Below are 17,126 nucleotides of genomic sequence, written 5' to 3'. Positions count from 1 at the left end.
GATAAGTACACAGATAGGAAAAGTTTAGAGGGATAGTGGAAAATGGAACTAGCTTAAATGGAAGTCTTTTGGGCCGAAGAGCCTGTTACCGTGCTGTGTGGTGGGAGAAAAACAGATGCTAGTGAAAAAAAATTAAAATACATAGCTATAAAGGAAGAAGAAAAAGACAGCTTCGTTTGTCACCCTTACACCAAAACATACTTAAAATGCAGCTTTTGTGTCGAATCAAATCAGCAGCCCACAAGTGTCGCCGTGCCAACATAGCATGCCATGACTCAGTAATCCTAACGCACACGTCTTTGGATTGTGGGTGGAAACCAGAGCACACAGAGGAAACCTACGCCATCACGGGGGAACATACAAACTTCTTAAAGACGGTGACTCGACCGGTGATCACTAGCACGGCAAAGCGATGCACTCACTCACCATTGTGCTACTCTGCCACCCCTCATGAAAAGGGAAAGAGAATAGAGAGAGATTCCCGTTGTTTAGTTTGGACTTCCTTTGAGAGGACACATCGGATTACATATATGGGCTCGTACACAGGCATGCACACATGCATACCTTCAGGTGATTCGTGCCTGGGCACGGGTCCCTGTCCAACAGCAAGTTGTGCACAGGTGTCAGAATAACTACAGCCCAAATTCCACAGACACCAGAAGAATGCTGAATGGAAAGAGAAGCTGACCAATCATAGTACTGCCAGGAAATGGAGTAGACTGGCAGAAAGCCAAAGGACAGGACGAAAAATACTCTTTGCGAAAAAAAAACTTACAAAGCTCCCGTTTCAAGGCTAGTTGCCGTCACACCTTCGGAATGCAGTGCACACGTGCTAGATTAGGTTAATATAAACCATTTGCCTCTTCATGATAAAGTTTCATTAACCCAGTTAAAAAATGCCGCATCTGCAGATTTTTTAAAGGTATGCAGAGCCTCAAGTAAGTTCCGAGTTCAGCCAAGTTTTCAATTCCCCCTCTCGTTGCTTCTTAAAGCACAGTTTTTTTCAAATTCAGAAATGGCCCCTAAGAAGCAATAAAAGGAATGAGAGTGAAGCAGTGTACACATTTACACAGAGACACACATACACACACACACACACACACACACATTTATACAGACAGACACACACTCACACACACACACACACACACACACACACATGCGCGTGCACGCACACAACAAACCCACACACACACACCGCCCCTCCCAAAAGTCAGATAGAACCACATATCCACACATGTAGTTACACAGAAATAGACGAGGGTACATACACTCAGTGACACAGAAATGCACACACACAAACACAGTCGGACAGTCACCCACAGGCACAATCAGACAGAAACACACAGTCAGTCAGACAGACAAGTTCACACACACACAGTCAGACAATAACTATACACAGATACAGATACAGTGGGACAGAAAAACACACACACATGCACGTCATACAGAGACACACAGACAGACATAAACATTTGCACACTGACAAAGATACACACACACACACACACACACACACACACACACACACACACTGTCAGACAGACATATACACTTGCACTAGATGCTCCAACCTAAGGGAAAGTGCACTGTGAAAACCCAGCAGCAGTATTAGTAGGTGGATGGTGGCTGCAGTTCATTCTCAGTGGACAGCTATGACTGTGACAGATGGCAGCTTAAACACCTCCAGGCAGTTCTGCCCTGGGGATGAGCCAGACCTAAAATTCATGGGGGCAAGCGGAGAGTCAGTGAGGGGGACAATCCTGTCCCTTTCCTCAACTAACCACACACACACAGACACTCAGGGGAGCCTGGATTAGCCCTATTGCAAGAATTCAATCGTGTCTGCAACTTATTCTCTGACTTCATCCCGAGTAGCTGCTCCCCAAAAATGTTTCCTGTCAAAGTGATTCCCTCTTCTCTGATCAGAACTGAGCTCAGATTCAGCTCATTAGATTGAAAAAAATTAAACGTCCCTTTTTAACCCTCAACATTTTAAAGGTCTGGGCTACAGCAGCTGGGTTCAAGCCACTCACCATTTTAAATGTCCTTCCTCTCTGTGTCTCCTCACCTCTTCCTAAACTGCTCGGAGTAGGATGGGAGGCTGTGCGAGGGTCAACCAACTCTGACAGAGAACAATAGAGAATGAGGCAGAAGTGCATGCAAACGGAAAACAGCTGTCCCGGGGTCCTTATTTATACAGCTGTACACGTCACAGAATGGGGGATTGGTTTTTTAAAAAGCAAAAGTAATAGATGCTGTAATTATATGCGAGGGTGTTACAGGGGAGATGAATTACTAAATCATTCCACTCCAATATGCTACGAGTCTGTGTGCCTCCTCTCAATATGCAAAAGATGCTGAACAATAATGTATTAACAAAACTCATTTGCATGTATAGAGTTCAAAGTAACCACTATCAAAATACATATATGTTACCATACACTGCTCTGAGATTCATTGTCTTGTGGCATTCAAAGTAGTTGCAAAGAACACAATAGAATCAATGAAACAGTAGCAAAGGGATGGCACTGTATGCTCTACAGTGAAAGCAAGCTAAGTTCAATTCCCATCGCTGTCTGTAAGGAGTTTGCATGTTCTCCGGTAACCGTGTGGGTTTCCTCCGGGCACTCTGGTTTCCTCCCACAGTCCAAAGGCGAACCAGTTAGTAGGTTAATTGGTGATTGTAAATTGTCCCATGACTGGGTTAGGGTTAAATCGGGGGTTGCTGGATGACTCAGTTCGATTGGCTGCAAGGGGCTGTTCCATGCTATATCTCAATAAGTAAAAATAAATAAACCTTGAGGTCATTATAGCCGGGGCTGGGAGTAGGGACAAGCTCCCACTACCTATTAAATGCTCCCAATGGTCTGTGCCTCAAATAGCCTCTGACAACCAAGTCCAGCTCCTGACCTTCATGTGTAGCTTAGCTACTGAGCCCGACGGAACCGTTTCTACTGACAGGAGAAGGGGCAAAAGCAGGTTACTGGCGCCTTAAAACCAGTTGCTTTGGGCAGATGGGGCTTGTCAGCTCACCTAGGTCAAGGAAAACTCTGATCTCAAACCTCTGCTGCCTTGTGGCTCTACCCCCTCATGGGGAAGGCTTTGGGAGTAAACCCCGAGGAATAATCTGGAGCTGGAGTCCCTAAGGCTCTCCTACATTGAGTTCAATGCTGACTGACAACTCCTGCAATGTTACTCATGCTAAACTGTATCGGTTTCTGCCGTTCCTTTAGGTTTATCAGATGTGAGGAGAGCGGGAGCTTGCTACACGGGGAACAGCTTGCTCTCCATATCGGACATCCAGGCTTGAGTATCTCAACAGCAAGGACTCGCTATCCATGGTTGACCAAAGCCGACAGAGGCCTCATACATACAAGCAAAGACAGATAGACAAACAACGTGCAAAAGACAACAAGTTGTGTAAATACAAAGAGAAAAACAAAGTAATAATAATTATCAGTACTGCAGATGCTAGAAATCCAGAGTAACACACCAAAATGCTGGAGGAGCTCAGCAGGTCAGGCAGCATCTATGGAGGGGAATAAGCAGTCCCTTCCTTTCCAGAGCTGATGAAGGTCCTTGGCCTGAAACGTTGGCTGGTTACTGTCCTCCATAGACGCTGCCTGACTTGCTGAGTTCCTCCAGCACGTTGTGTGGTTTGCTCATTTGCATGTATCTATTCTGCATTGCAAATAGAACAAATGGTTTATGTGTGCAACACATTTTCTCAGAAATGGTGAAGGACGAATAAGCGAGAGAGAAAGGGAGAAAGAAAAAAATCAATGAAAGATTGATAAAAAAGGAAAAGAAACATTTGAGGGAGTGTAAATTAGAAGGAATCAGAATCAGGTTTGTCATCACTGATTTATATGACATGATTTTACAGCAGCAATACAGTGCAAAGATATAAAATTAAAATAAATTAGAAAAATAAATAGTGCAAGAAAAGGAATAACAAGGTAGTGTTCTGGGGTTCATGGACACTTCAGAAATCTGATAGCGGAGGAAAAGAAGCTGTTCCTGAAATCACTAAGTGTTAGTCTGCAACTCCTGTGCCTCCCCCCGATGGCGAAGGTGCTCAGTGAGGGGGCCACTATCTTGATGCATCACTTCTTGAGGATGGCCTTGTTGGTGGGAAAGGAGCTCACTGAGTCTACGAGTCTACAACACTCCGCAGGGTTAGGTCACTGTCTGCAACAATTTCTAATCAGTATTTTCATGAATAAAGTTAAGTTTTGAAATAAAAGTTTGGAAAAATATAGTTCATTGAAGAAAATTTGCTTTGACTGTCAAAACATGGAGGAGCCATCACAAACTCCCACAGCCTCCAATGATCCTGTGATTTCAGACTCTGAGGGTGAGATGCAACCATCCTTCAAAAACCATCCAGCTCAGATGGGTACGTGGCTGAGTACTAAACACCTGTGCTGATCAACTGGCCGGAGTGTTCACTGAGATCTTTAACCTCTTGCTTTGGTGGTCTGAGGTACCCAGCTGCTCCAATTATACCACTGCCTAAAAAGAATGTAATACCCTGCCTCCATGATTGTCGTCCAGTCGCACCTACGTCGACAGTGATGAAGTGTTTTGAGAGGCTGATGATGACACATGTCAACTCTTACCGGAGAAGCAATTTAGATCTGCTCAAGTATGCCTACCATCACAACAGGTTCACAGCAGATGCTATTTCATTGGCTCTTCACTCAGCCCTGGAACATCTGAACTGCAAAGGTGCTTACGTCAGAATCAGAATCAGAATCAGGTTTATTATCACCGGCATGTGACGTGAAATTTGTTAACTTAGCAGCAGCAGTTCAATGCAATACATAATCTAGCAGAAAAAAAATAATAATAATAATGTATATTGAATAGATATAAAAAATGTGCAAAAACAGAAATACTGTATAGAAAAAAAAAGTGAGGTAGTGTCCAAGGATTCAATGTCCATTTAGGAATTGGATGGCAGAGGAGAAGAAGCTGTTCCTGAATTGCTGAGTGTGTGCCTTCAGGCTTCTGTACCCCCTACCTGATGATAACAGTGAGAAAAGGGCATGCCCTGGGTGCTGGAGGTCCTTAATAATGGATACTGCATTTCTGAGATACCGCTCCCTGAAGACGTCCTGGGTACTTTGTAGGTTAGTGCCCAAGATGGAGCTGACTAGATTTACAACCTTCTGCAGCTTCTTTCAGTCCTGTGCAGTAGCCCCTCCATACCAGACAGTGATGCAGCCTGTCAGAATGCTCTCCACGGTACAATTATAGAAGTTTCTGAGTGTATTTGCTGACATGCCAAATCTCTTCAAACTCCTAATAAAGTATAGCCGCTGTCTTGCCTTCTTTATAACTACATTGATTTGTTGGGACCAGGTTAGATCCTCAGAGACCTTGACATCCAGGAACTTGAAGCTGCTCACTCTCTCCACTTCTGATCCCTCTGTGAGGATTGGTATGTGTTCCTTCATCTTACCCTTCCTGAAGTCCATAGTCAGCTGTTTCGTCTTACTGACGTTGCATGCCAGGTTGTTACTGCGGCACCATTCCACTAGTTGGCATATCTCACTCCTGTACGCCCTCTCGTCACCACCTGAGATTCTACCGACTACTATTATGCATTCAATACTATCATCCCCTTAAATCTAATCAATAAGCTTCAAGACCTTAGCTTCAATATCTCCTTGTGCAACTGGATACTAGATTTCATCACTTGCAGCTCCCAGTCAGTTTGGATTGGCAACAACATCTCCTCCACAATCTCCATCAGCACCGACTACTGTTTCATTTTGTCTTTTCTTTGCTCGATGCTTCTTCTTCTTTGCTCTTGTAACACTTAATCAAATAGCCAGAAGGAACAAGTTTTATGAACCTTTGGATCGCAGAAGCTTCAGGGTCCAAAGTTCCCTGGCATCCATTGTCTTTCTCTGTGGTAAGTACAGATGAGAACTATCCCTTAAGGACTCTGCCCATCTCCTGAAGCTCCACACTAAGATGACATCATTGATCTTTAAAGTTCATCAAAGATCTCATTTTCCCCTCCTAACTTCCCTACGTGTGTACTCCTATAGCCTTCATACTTTGTGAGAGCTTCACTTGATCCCATTTACCCATACATGACACATGCCTCCATTTTTATCACCAGAGCCTCATTGTATTTGCCATCTGGGGGTTCCCTGATTCTGCTGTTTCCAACAGAGGGAGAGTCTAGGACCAGAGAGCACAGCCTGAGCATACTAGGACGTTCCTTTTAGAACAGAACTGAGGAGAAATTTCTTAAGCCGGAGGGTGGTGAATCTGTGGAATTCATTGCCACAGGTGGTTGTCATTTGGTATAAAGCAGAGATTGATAGATCCTTGATTAGTAAGGGTGTCAAAGATTATGGGGAAAAAGGCAGGAGAATGGGGTTGAGAGATAATAAATCAGCCATGATGTTAGTGGCAATTGCAGAGGAGACTCAATGGGCTGAATGGCCTAATTTTGTTCCTATGACTTATGGTCTTATCATACCGGCTGCATTATTGTGGCAGTGAGTGGTGTTCGCAGAGGGGAGCCTGGTTTCCATGATGTGATGAGCTGGGACATAGGAACAGAGAGGAAAAAGAAATGAAAGGAACACGGTGTGTTTAACCAAGGAGAGTTGACGGGAATGTGAATAATGAAATGGGAAAAGGAGAATACAGGGGAGAGGGAAGATCTTCAGTGGAATTTTATAGCTCTGGATTGATCTCTGGAGTAACATTGATGTAAAACAGAAACCCATAAGCTCAAATCCATCAGCACAGACAGATGCTTCCTCCCCCGTTACCACCTCCTTCAGCCAAAGCAAACAGCAAACTCAGCAGAACTACCTAATTGCTGAATTATTCTCTTGCATTGAAATCTATTCTCCTTTCATACTTTACCCTCTACCTCCTTGTGCAAAATGGATCCACGGTCACCTTCCCTCCCCCTCCCCGGCCATACAGCCATAGAGTCATACAGCACAGAACAGTCCACGCTGGCCAAAATGCCCATCTAAGCTAGTCCCATTGCCCACATTCTATGTTCTGTGTTGTTGCTAGAGGGATTGAATTTAAGAGCAGGGAAGTTATGCTGCAACTGTACAGGCTGCTGGTGAGGCCGCACCTGGACTACTGTTTGCAGTTCTGGACTCTGTACTCTAGGAAAGATATACTGACTTTGGAGGCAGTCCAGAAGAGATTCAGCAGGTTGATTCTGGAGATGAGGGGATTTGCCTACAAGGAGAGTTTGAGTCACCTGGGGCTATACTTGCTGAAATCCAGAAGAATGAGGTGGTGGGGGGTGGGGGGCGTGAATCTCATGGAAACATAAAATTCTGAAAGGGATAGATAAGATAGAGGCAGGAGAGTTGTTTCCAGTGGTAAGTGAGACTAGAACTAGGAGACATAGCCTTAGGGTTTAGGGGAATAAATTTAGGATGGAGGTGCGGAGAAACTGCTTTTCTCAGAGAGTAGTGAGTCTGTGGAATTCTCTGCCCAGGCAAGCAGGAGGCCACCTCATAAATATACTTAAGTCACAGTTCGGTGGATTTTTGGTAACAGGGGAATTCAGGGTTATGGGGAAAAGGCAGACAGGTGGAGCTGAGTCCTCAGCTAGATCAGCTATGACCTTATTGAATGGTGGAGTAGACTCGATGGGCCAGATGGCTGACTCCTGCTCCTAGTTCTTATGTTCTAATGTTAACCAATCCTACTCTGTCTCTCACACAAAGGAGCTGGAGGAATTCAGAGGGTCAGGCAGCATCAATGGAGGGAATTGGTTGAGACCGTTCATCAAGACTGGAATAATGTTACGGTGAGAGGGAGAAAGTGTGCAGAACTCTTCTTTAACAGTTTGAAGTAGATTTATTATCAAAATATGTATACTGTTCGTCACCATATACTACCCTGAGATTGAGTATTTTGCAGGCATCCACAGCAGAACAAATAATTATAATCAAATCAATAAAAGCTACATACAAAGACTGACCAACAGCCAATGTGCAAAAAGGTTCTTTGTTCTATTTTAATCTTTTATATTTGTATTAAGGCACCATCTAAATGCTAATCATTTATTCCACACTCAGAATCTACCTCTATATTGGCTGCATGCACACACATCCTCCCTGGTCACTGAAAGCCTTCTCCTCTCCGTTACTGCAAGGATCCTTCAGTACAGAACAGGCTCTTCAGCCTATCTAGTCTATGCTGAAATATTAAATACCCCTCCCATCCATGTACCTATCCAAACTTCTCTTAAATGTTGAAATCAAACCCACATCCGCCTCTCCTACTGGCAGCGTGTTCCGTGAAGAATTCCCTCTCATATTCCCTTTAAACATTTCACCTTTCATCCTTAACCTATGACCTTTAGTTCTAATCTCACCAGTCCTCAGTGGGAAAAGCCTGCTTGCATTTACCCTATCTATACCCCTCGTAATTTTGTAAACCCCTATCAAATCTCCCCTCATTCTCCTACACTCCAGGGAATAAAGTCCTAACCTGTTCAACCTTTCCCCACAACTTAGGTCCTCCAGTCTTGGCAACATCCCTGTAAATTTTTTCTTCACTCTTTCAATCTTATTGATATCTTTCCTGTAAGTAAGTGACCAAAACTGCACACACTACTCGAAATCAAGTCTCACCAACGTCTTATACAACTTCAACATAACATCCCAACTCCTGTACTCAATACTATGATTTATGAAGAACAATGTGCCAAAAGGTTTTTTTTTGTTGACCCTATCTACCTATGACACCACTTTCAAGGAATTATGGATCTGTATTCCTAGATCCCTCGGTTCTGCTAAAAAAAATTACCACTGACTCCATCCACTCTAGCTGTCATCTATTCACCAAACTGCCTTCAGGGAAATGCTACAAGTCCATCACTATCAGAACTATATGCTATCTTTGAAGCTTCTTTCTCATACTCAATACTTTGGTTTCTGAAGACGAATGTGCCAAAAGCCTTCTTTATGACCCTATCTACCTGTGATGCCACTTTCAAGGAATTATGGATGCGTATTCCCAAATCCCTCTGGTCGACCGCACCCTTTATCCATGTTTGTGCAGCTCTCACTTCCCCATTGGGGACCCACACTCCATGAACCCTCAGCTATGGACTGCATGCTGGAGCTGTTCCTCCCTGCCTTCCTTTCACCCATTCTATTTGCCTCATACCTCCTCTCTCCAGAGCCCCACCTTGCAAAAGACTAGTCTTTTTGAACCTTCCCTGTGGCTTTGCATATGTTGTGGTTGGATTTGCAACTGATTTCAACTGTCTATTGAAACATAAAACGCAAATTCTTGTGACTCTGACTTACCCTTTAGGGGTTATTGAACAATATTGAACATGAAGGCAAAAAGCAGAGTTAATGGTAGATTGCACCATTGAGGACGTCTTCGCCTCAAAGGTGGCATCCATCATTAAGGACCCCATCACCCAGGACTTCTCATTACTACCATCAGGGAGGAGGTACAGAAGACACACTTTTAGGAACAGCTTCTTCCCCCCGCTCCAAGAACACAGCCTCATTATTTTTTCTCTCTTTTTGCACTGCTTATTTAATTTTTTTAATATATATATTTCTTATAATTTATAGTGTTTTTGTATAATACACTGTGCTGCTGCCACACAACAACACATACCATGACATACAATATGTCAATGATAATAAACCTGATTCTGGTTCTGAGCAGGGTGAGGAATGGACAGATCTTGGGATCCAGATCCATAGATCCAGTAAAGCTGTCACACAAGTTGAGAGGGTGGTTAAGAAGGTATTTGGTGTGTTGGCTTTCATTAGTTGGGGGGGGGGTGGTTGAGTTCAAGAGCATGAAATAATATTGCAGCTTTACAAAACTCTGTTTAGACCACACAGAGTATTATGTTCAGCCTCATAGGAAGGATGTGGCAACTTTAGAGAGATTTATCAGGATTCTATCTGCATTGGTGCGCATACCTTGTCAGGGAAGTCTGAAGGCTTTTCTCTTTGGAGTGAAGGAGGATGAGAGGTGACTTGATAGATGTGTATAACATGATAAGAGGCATTGACAGACTGGACAGCCAGCACCTTTTTCCTAGGCAGAAATGGCTAATATGAGAGGGCATCATTTTAAGGGGATTGGAGGGATTACAGGGGGAATGTCAGAGGTATGATTTTTTTTACGCAGAGTGGTGGGTTTGTGGAACGGGTCTGGCGGGAGAGGCAGATCATTTGGGAGATTTTAACAGACTCTTAAACAGGCACATGGATGATAGTGAAATGGAGGGTTATGTAGGAGGATAGAGTTGGACTGATCTTGGAGTAGGTTAAAAAGTCAGCACAGCTTTACGGATAGAAGGGCCTGTAGTGTCCTGTACTATTCAAAGTTCAAAGTTCCAAGTATGTATACATTATACAACCTTGAGAATAGTCTCTTTACAGACAGCCATGAAACAAGGAAACCCAAAAGAACCCATATAAAAAAAGACCATCAAACACCAAATGTGCAGAGAGAAAAAAAAACAAGCAAACCGTGCAAACAAGAAGAATAAGCAAACAGATTTCAGATCAAAAGCGAATCCAAGACACGAAGCCCAGAGCGGGCCAGAGCCACAGCCTCAGTACAGCGCAGATCCGGGTAAACGTTGCGGAGCAGTCAGCAGAACTGGCCCAGCACTCGCCTCTGGTCCTGACACCCTGCCTTCTCAATTTGGCCTGGCATTTAATTCGTCCAAACACTGGCTCGTTTCTCAACCTAGGACCCAGGCTGTGTCATCTCGATACGCTCCGGGCCAGGACTCTGCCGCCATGTTTCGGCCCTACCCGACCTTTCCTGATTGCTCTGGCGCTTAGACCTCGGGCCCTTTCTTACTTTCGAATCTGCCTTGATCTCACCTTGACTTCACATTGCAGCTGCTGATTGTGACCCACAACTCAGCCTTGCGCTCACTCTTCCTTGCCTCTGCCCTCATCTCCAATGTTTGAAGTGATCTTTCACCATAAATTTTACCAGAAAAAGTGTTATTAATAATTCAGTTACCTGTATATTCTTTGTTTTGTTTGCCAGCAATAGGTAGTCGCTGAGCTAAGCCAGCACCAACTTAAGCCAGAAGGTTTATGTTCTATGTAATACAGCATGGAAGCCCATTCGACCCAATTGTCTCTGCCAGCAATGCCAGAAAGAGCTTCCCAAACAGTCCTTCCAAGGTTATAGAACATAGAACATTTGGACGAATACTCAGTCAAAATTTCCTGGCAGGATACACAGCTACTGGAAGAAGTGTTTCAAGAAGATGGTCATGACTAGAATAAACTTCTGCCTGAGCAAAGATCTTGTCTCAATACAATTTGCCTACTGACACAACAGGTCTACAATGCATGCAACCTCACTGGCTCTCCACTTGGCTTTGGAGTACCTAGACAACAGTAAAAGTGCCAGCACCACAGTACTAATTAACAAGCTCCAAAACCTGGGTCTCTGTACCACCGTCTGCAACTGGATGCTTGACTTCATCATCGTGAGACCACGGTCAGTGCAGATAGGAAATAACATCCCCTCCTTGCCGACAATTAACACCAGCACACTTCAGAGGTGCATGCTTAGCCTGCTGCTGTACTCCCTCTACACCCATGACTTCAATAACATCTACTGATTCATCAATGATATTACTGTCATTGGCAGAATCACAGATGGTGACAAGGGAGCATATGGGAGTGAGATAGATAGGCTGGTATTACTTTCATTGGCAGAGAGACAGGTGGTGACGAGGGGGCACACGGGAGTGAGATAAATCGGCTGGTTGATTGAAATTAAACTCAGCCAGCTCCATCATGGGCACAACCCTCCCCAATATCGAGGACATCTCCAAGAGGTGGTGCCTCAAGAAGGCGGAATCCATCTGGGACATACCCTCTTCTCACTACCACCGTCCATCTGGGACACACCCTCTTCTGACTGTCACCTTCCATCTGGGACACACCCTCTTCTCTCGACCATCATCCATCTGGGACATACCCTCTTCTCACTACCACCATCCATCTGGGACACACCCTCTTCTCACTACCACCATCCATCTGGGACATACCCTCTTCTCATTACCACCATCCATCTGGGATGCCTTCTTCTCACTACCACCATCCATCTGGGACATACCCTCTTCTCACTACCACCATCCATCTGGGACACCCTCTTCTCACTACCACCATCCATCTGGGACACCCTCTTCTCACTACCTCCATCCATCTGGGACACACCCTCTTCTCATTACCACCATCCATCTGGGACATACCCTCTTCTCACTATCACCATCCATCTGGGACACACCCTTTTCTCACTACCACCATCCATCTGGGACACACCCTCTTGTCATTACCACCATCCATCTGGGACGCCCTCTTCTCACTACCACCATCCATCTGGGACACACCCTCTTCTCACTACCACCATCCATCTGGGACACACCCTCTTCTCACTACCACCATCCATCTGGGACACACCCTCTTCTCATTACCACCATCCATCTGGGACATACCCTCTTCTCACTATCACCGTCCTTGAGGAGGAACAGGAGCCTGAAGACGCACACTCCATAATTTCAGAACGGCTTCTTCCCAACCTCCATAATAATTTTAAATGGTCCATGAAGTAATGAACACTACCATGTTGTTCACTTTGTCTGCGCTATTTAATTATTTTCATAATTTATAGATGTTTAATCATTTATTTATGTGGAAGTACAGCACAAAGCAGGCCTTTCAGGCCCTTTGAACTGTGCTGCTCCAAAGCCCACCAATTCAACCCCAGCCTGATCACTAGACAATTCACTGTACAATGACCAATTAACGTACTAACCGGTACATCTTTGGACTGTGGGAGAAACTGGAGCACCCGGAGAAACCTAAAGCGCTCACACGGATGATGTACAAACTTCTTACTGATAGCATTGGAATTGAACTCCCAAGCTGTAGTACTGTCTCACTAACCTTTACACTACTGTGGTGCCCCATTGATGTAACGATCGAAAAAGGTCATCAATGCCACTGCTTCCTCAGGAGGCCAAGAGAAATTATGTTCCCATCGACTCCCAGCAAGTGATGCACCATAGGAAGCATTCAATTTGGATGTATAATGGCTTCTAATGGTAACTGCTCAGCACAGGTACCAGCCTCCCCTCTGTCAACACCTCTTGCTGTTTCAGTAAAACAGCCAGCGTTATCAAAGAGACCACCCGCTCTGGACATTCTCTCTTCTTCCCCCTCCCAACGAGCGGAAGATACAAAAGCCTGAAAACACGTACCATCAGGTCCAAGGACAGCTTCTACCCCGCCATTAACAGACACCTTCACGGACTTCTTGTCTAGTATGATGGACTCTGGCATCACAATCTACCTTCTTATGATCTTGTACTTTATCCTTTAACTACACTGCACTTTCTCTGTAGCTGTTGCACTTTATTCTGCATTGTTAATGTTTTACCTTGTTCTACCCCAATGCACTGTGTAATGATCTGATCTGTACAATCAAGTTTTTTCTGTATCTGCACATGTGACAATTATAAACGGATAGTAATAAATCAATTTTATGTAGAGTATTGCACTGTACTTCTGCCATAAAACAAGACATTTCACATGTCAGTAATAATAAATCTGATTCTCATTCTCATTCTGATTCTAAATTGAGCCAAAGTGATTAAGCAGCTCTTCATTGCAGATCTCCCACCTCATCCCCTCCCCCCACTTGAGGATCTCCCCACAATTTCTCTGCCCCCAGAACCAGTTTACTCACAGTATCCCCACCTAGCTGCACCGGATGCTGACAAAGTAACAAACTATGTCCACAGATATATGGTGGTGGCTGTCCATTGTATCTGAGAAGGACAGGAAAACCTATGTGGGAGAGTTTTTAAAAGTGGAAAAGCTGTTACATTGGGGCAGTTCCTTTCTCGATCTCAGAAGTCCAGGTCTAGCGGTACGAATGAATGTCACAAATGGGGTCTTCCTTGGTCACAGTGGATGGCCACTACAATAAAGGTAAGATGGTGGCACACTTAGACACAATGGCCTTGCTGGGTCCAAGTAAAGGTGTTACCGTTCATTACATCTTTTCCACGATCGCAGGACACTGCTGGATGTTCAGAACACCAACTACTGCTGGTCTACACCACCAGCAAGTTGCTCCATAGCGATGGAGCTGGAATTATTGTGAACTTTGTTGCAGCCCGCTTCAGCCACCCAGGGAAGAAGGCTTCAGAGGTGGTGTGCAATCCAGCGGGTAAATTGTCATAGATGTTTTTGTTGTGATGGCAAGGCCCGGTTGGACATTGGTAATGTTGAGTACTGCAATTGCGATGCACTGATTCATTGATGAGACCAAAGGCAGGGGAGCTGTTGCGCAGACAAAGCTCTCATGCCCTGGGGTCAGCTGTTGCAACCCCTGGGGAAGGAGAGGCCGGAACTGGCTTGTTGCCCTGGATTCCGTGCTGGGTCGGGGGCTGCACCCTCCCATCAGTGCTGCTTGGCAGAAAGCGAGCTGGATTGTGTTTGCCTGCAGCTGCATTTGCACGAGATAAGAAACTGCTACAGGCTTGTTCTACAGAAACGTGGCTCCAGGACAACATCCATGGACCATCAATCTATGGGCCATGACACTCAGGGACTTGGGCTGTATATTTTTTTGTAATTGTGTTTTGCACCTGGGCCTCAGAGGAACGTTGTTTCATTTGGCTGTATGCATATGAATGGTTGAATGACATTTAAACTTCTACTTGAATGTGAAATTGATGACCATGTGCCTCATCGTGCCCTTTGCTCTCCATGGAGTGTTGCAGAGCCACATTCCTGGTCATTGGATCTCACTGTAGGTCCCATCCTCCCAGTCCGCTGGAGCTGACATTGCGTGCTAGGACAGGTATGTCCGTATCTCACTAGGCTCACTGATTACCCTCCTTTGGTTTAGCCCGCCTGTACCCTGGTGTGGCTGCTATCGCATGCAAACGGCTACTTGGAGCCATGGGTGAGAGCTGCGAGTCCAAAGGTGACCCAAAGGTGGCCCAAAGGTGAGTGAGCTGCCCCAGACTGGACATGACAAGCCCCTTCACCAGAGGTGCCACCCCTCCCTGGACACCCTGATCACACCACAAATTATATATTTCATACTTATGCACAGTGGCTACTTTATTAGACACACCTGTACACATGCCTGTAATGCAAGTATCCAATCAGCCAATCATGTAGCGGCAACTCAATGCATAAAAGCGTGCAGACATGGTCAAGAGGTTCAGTTTTCAGACCAAACATCAGAATGGGGAAGAAATGTGTTCTAAGTGGCTTTGACCATGGAATGATTGTTGGTACCAGACAGAGTGGTTTGAGTATCTCAGAAACTGTCAATCTCCTGGGATTTTCATGCACAACAGTCTGTAGTTTACAGAGAATAGTGTGAAAAATAAAAAAAACATCCAGTGAGTGGCAGTTCTTTGGGTGAAAATGTCTCATTAATGAGAGGGGTCAGAGAAGAATGGCCAGACTGGTTCAAGCTGACAGGGAGGCAACAGTAACTTAAATAACCACACGTTACAACAGTGGTGTGCAAAAGAGCATATCTGAATGCATAACAAATTGAACCTTGAAGTGGATGGGCTACAGCACTTTATTAGGTGCAGGATGTAGCCAATAAAGTGGCCACTGAGTGTATTTTAAAGCATTAAACATAGTCCCTGCAAGACAGGAATAGTTTTCAGTGTAAGTGAGCAAATATGGAACAACACAAAAAATGGGAGTATTCTGCTCAGCAGAAGTGGGAGTGGGCATCAGAATGTTGTTCCACCCCTTTTGATGAATTTGTAAATGATAATCACTTTTATCACTGGAATGCTTCTGTAGCCCCAAGGTATCTCATAAGATTCAGGAGTAAGATTAGACTATTCAGCCCATCGAGCTGAAAACCGGTAAATTGGGAGAAAACATACATTTTTGAGATGAGAAGGGGTAAGATGAAAAGGGCAAGTTTTTTTACACAGTAAGTGACGGTAGAGACAGATATAAAAGAGGCATATGAGGGGCTCAGGCACAGGAATATGCAATGGAGTGGTATGGACATTATGGAGGCAGAGGTGATTAATTGTTAGGCATTTAGTTACAAGTTTAATTATTTCAGCTAGTATGATGTTCCTGTGCTGTACTGTTGTGTGTTCTGTGAGTCTGCTTCACCATTCAATTATGGCTCAATTGTTTTTTTTTCTCAAGTCCCTTCTCCCAATTTCGGCCTGCAGCCCTTCAGCACATATTGCCAGACTCAAGTATAGCTTCTACCTGCTGGTATAAGGCTATTGAATGGTTCCCTCAAACAACAAATTAAAATTAGCCTTTGACCTCACAATCTACCTCGTTATGATCTTACACCTTATTGCACTCTCTCCTCCCCCACCTTTTTATTCTGGCTTCTTCCCCATTCCTTTCCAGTCCTGATGAAAGGTCTCAGCCCAAAGAGTCAATTGTTTATTCATTTCCATAGATGCTGCCTGACCTGCTGAGTTCCTTCAGCACGTTGTGTGGTTTGCTCATTTGCATGTATCTATTCTGCATTGCAAATAGAACAAATGGTTTATGTGTGCACTTTCTCAGAAATGATGAAGGAAGAATAAGTGAGAGAGAAAGGGAGAAAGAAAGAACTCAAAGGAAGATCAATAATGAAGAAGAACAAATTTGAGGGAAGTGAATTAGAAGGAATCCGAATCAGGTTTATTACCACTGATCTTCATGATTCAAAGACAGGTTCTACCCTGCTGTAAAACAGACTATTAAATTCGGAGGGGCCGAGCTGTGCAATAAGAACTGGCAGGAGCGGACTGCCAAGGTGAAAAAGAAACTGGGACTGTGGGGAAGGCGCTCCCTATCGATAACCGGCAAAGAACCTGGTTATCAGATGTGAGGTGCTCTCAGGGCTGCTGTACTTGGCGCAAGTGTGGCCCGTCCCCCGCTCCTGCAGCTCAGAAATCACCCGAGCTGTCTTCAGATTCGTCTGGGGATGGAAGATGGAGCGGGTCAGATGGGCCGTCATCCACAAGTCCCTGGACAATAGGGCAAGAACGTCCCCAATGTCGCCCTCACCCTGATGGCCAGCTTCGTGTGTGGCTGCATCAG

The 17,126-nt window shown here is 44.7% G+C and overlaps 1 protein-coding gene across 8 annotated transcripts in view; it reads right to left on the bottom strand.

Moving 5' to 3' along the window:
• Positions 1-17,126, bottom strand: part of LOC140199254 (tubulin alpha-4A chain-like) — a 187,442-nt gene that overhangs the window by 10,772 nt on the left and 159,544 nt on the right. For 2 of the 8 annotated variants that reach the window (XM_072260987.1, XM_072260988.1), the window contains exon 2: positions 2,037-2,125. The exons of 2 other annotated variants lie outside the window; for them this stretch is intronic. In XM_072260987.1, the coding sequence (XP_072117088.1) occupies positions 2,037-2,039 (3 nt within the window). In that variant the 5' untranslated portion in view covers positions 2,040-2,125. Of the gene's footprint in view, positions 1-426; positions 653-775; positions 959-2,036; positions 2,126-13,282; positions 13,344-17,126 lie in introns of those variants that run through there. 4 more of the 8 variants (XM_072260990.1, XM_072260992.1, XM_072260993.1 and 1 more) reach the window with 4 other exon arrangements.

The sequence above is a fragment of the Mobula birostris genome, chromosome 6 (assembly GCF_030028105.1).
Source record: "Mobula birostris isolate sMobBir1 chromosome 6, sMobBir1.hap1, whole genome shotgun sequence".
Classification (NCBI taxonomy): Eukaryota; Metazoa; Chordata; class Chondrichthyes; order Myliobatiformes; family Myliobatidae; genus Mobula; species Mobula birostris.
This window is presented reverse-complemented; position numbering and strand designations above follow the sequence as displayed.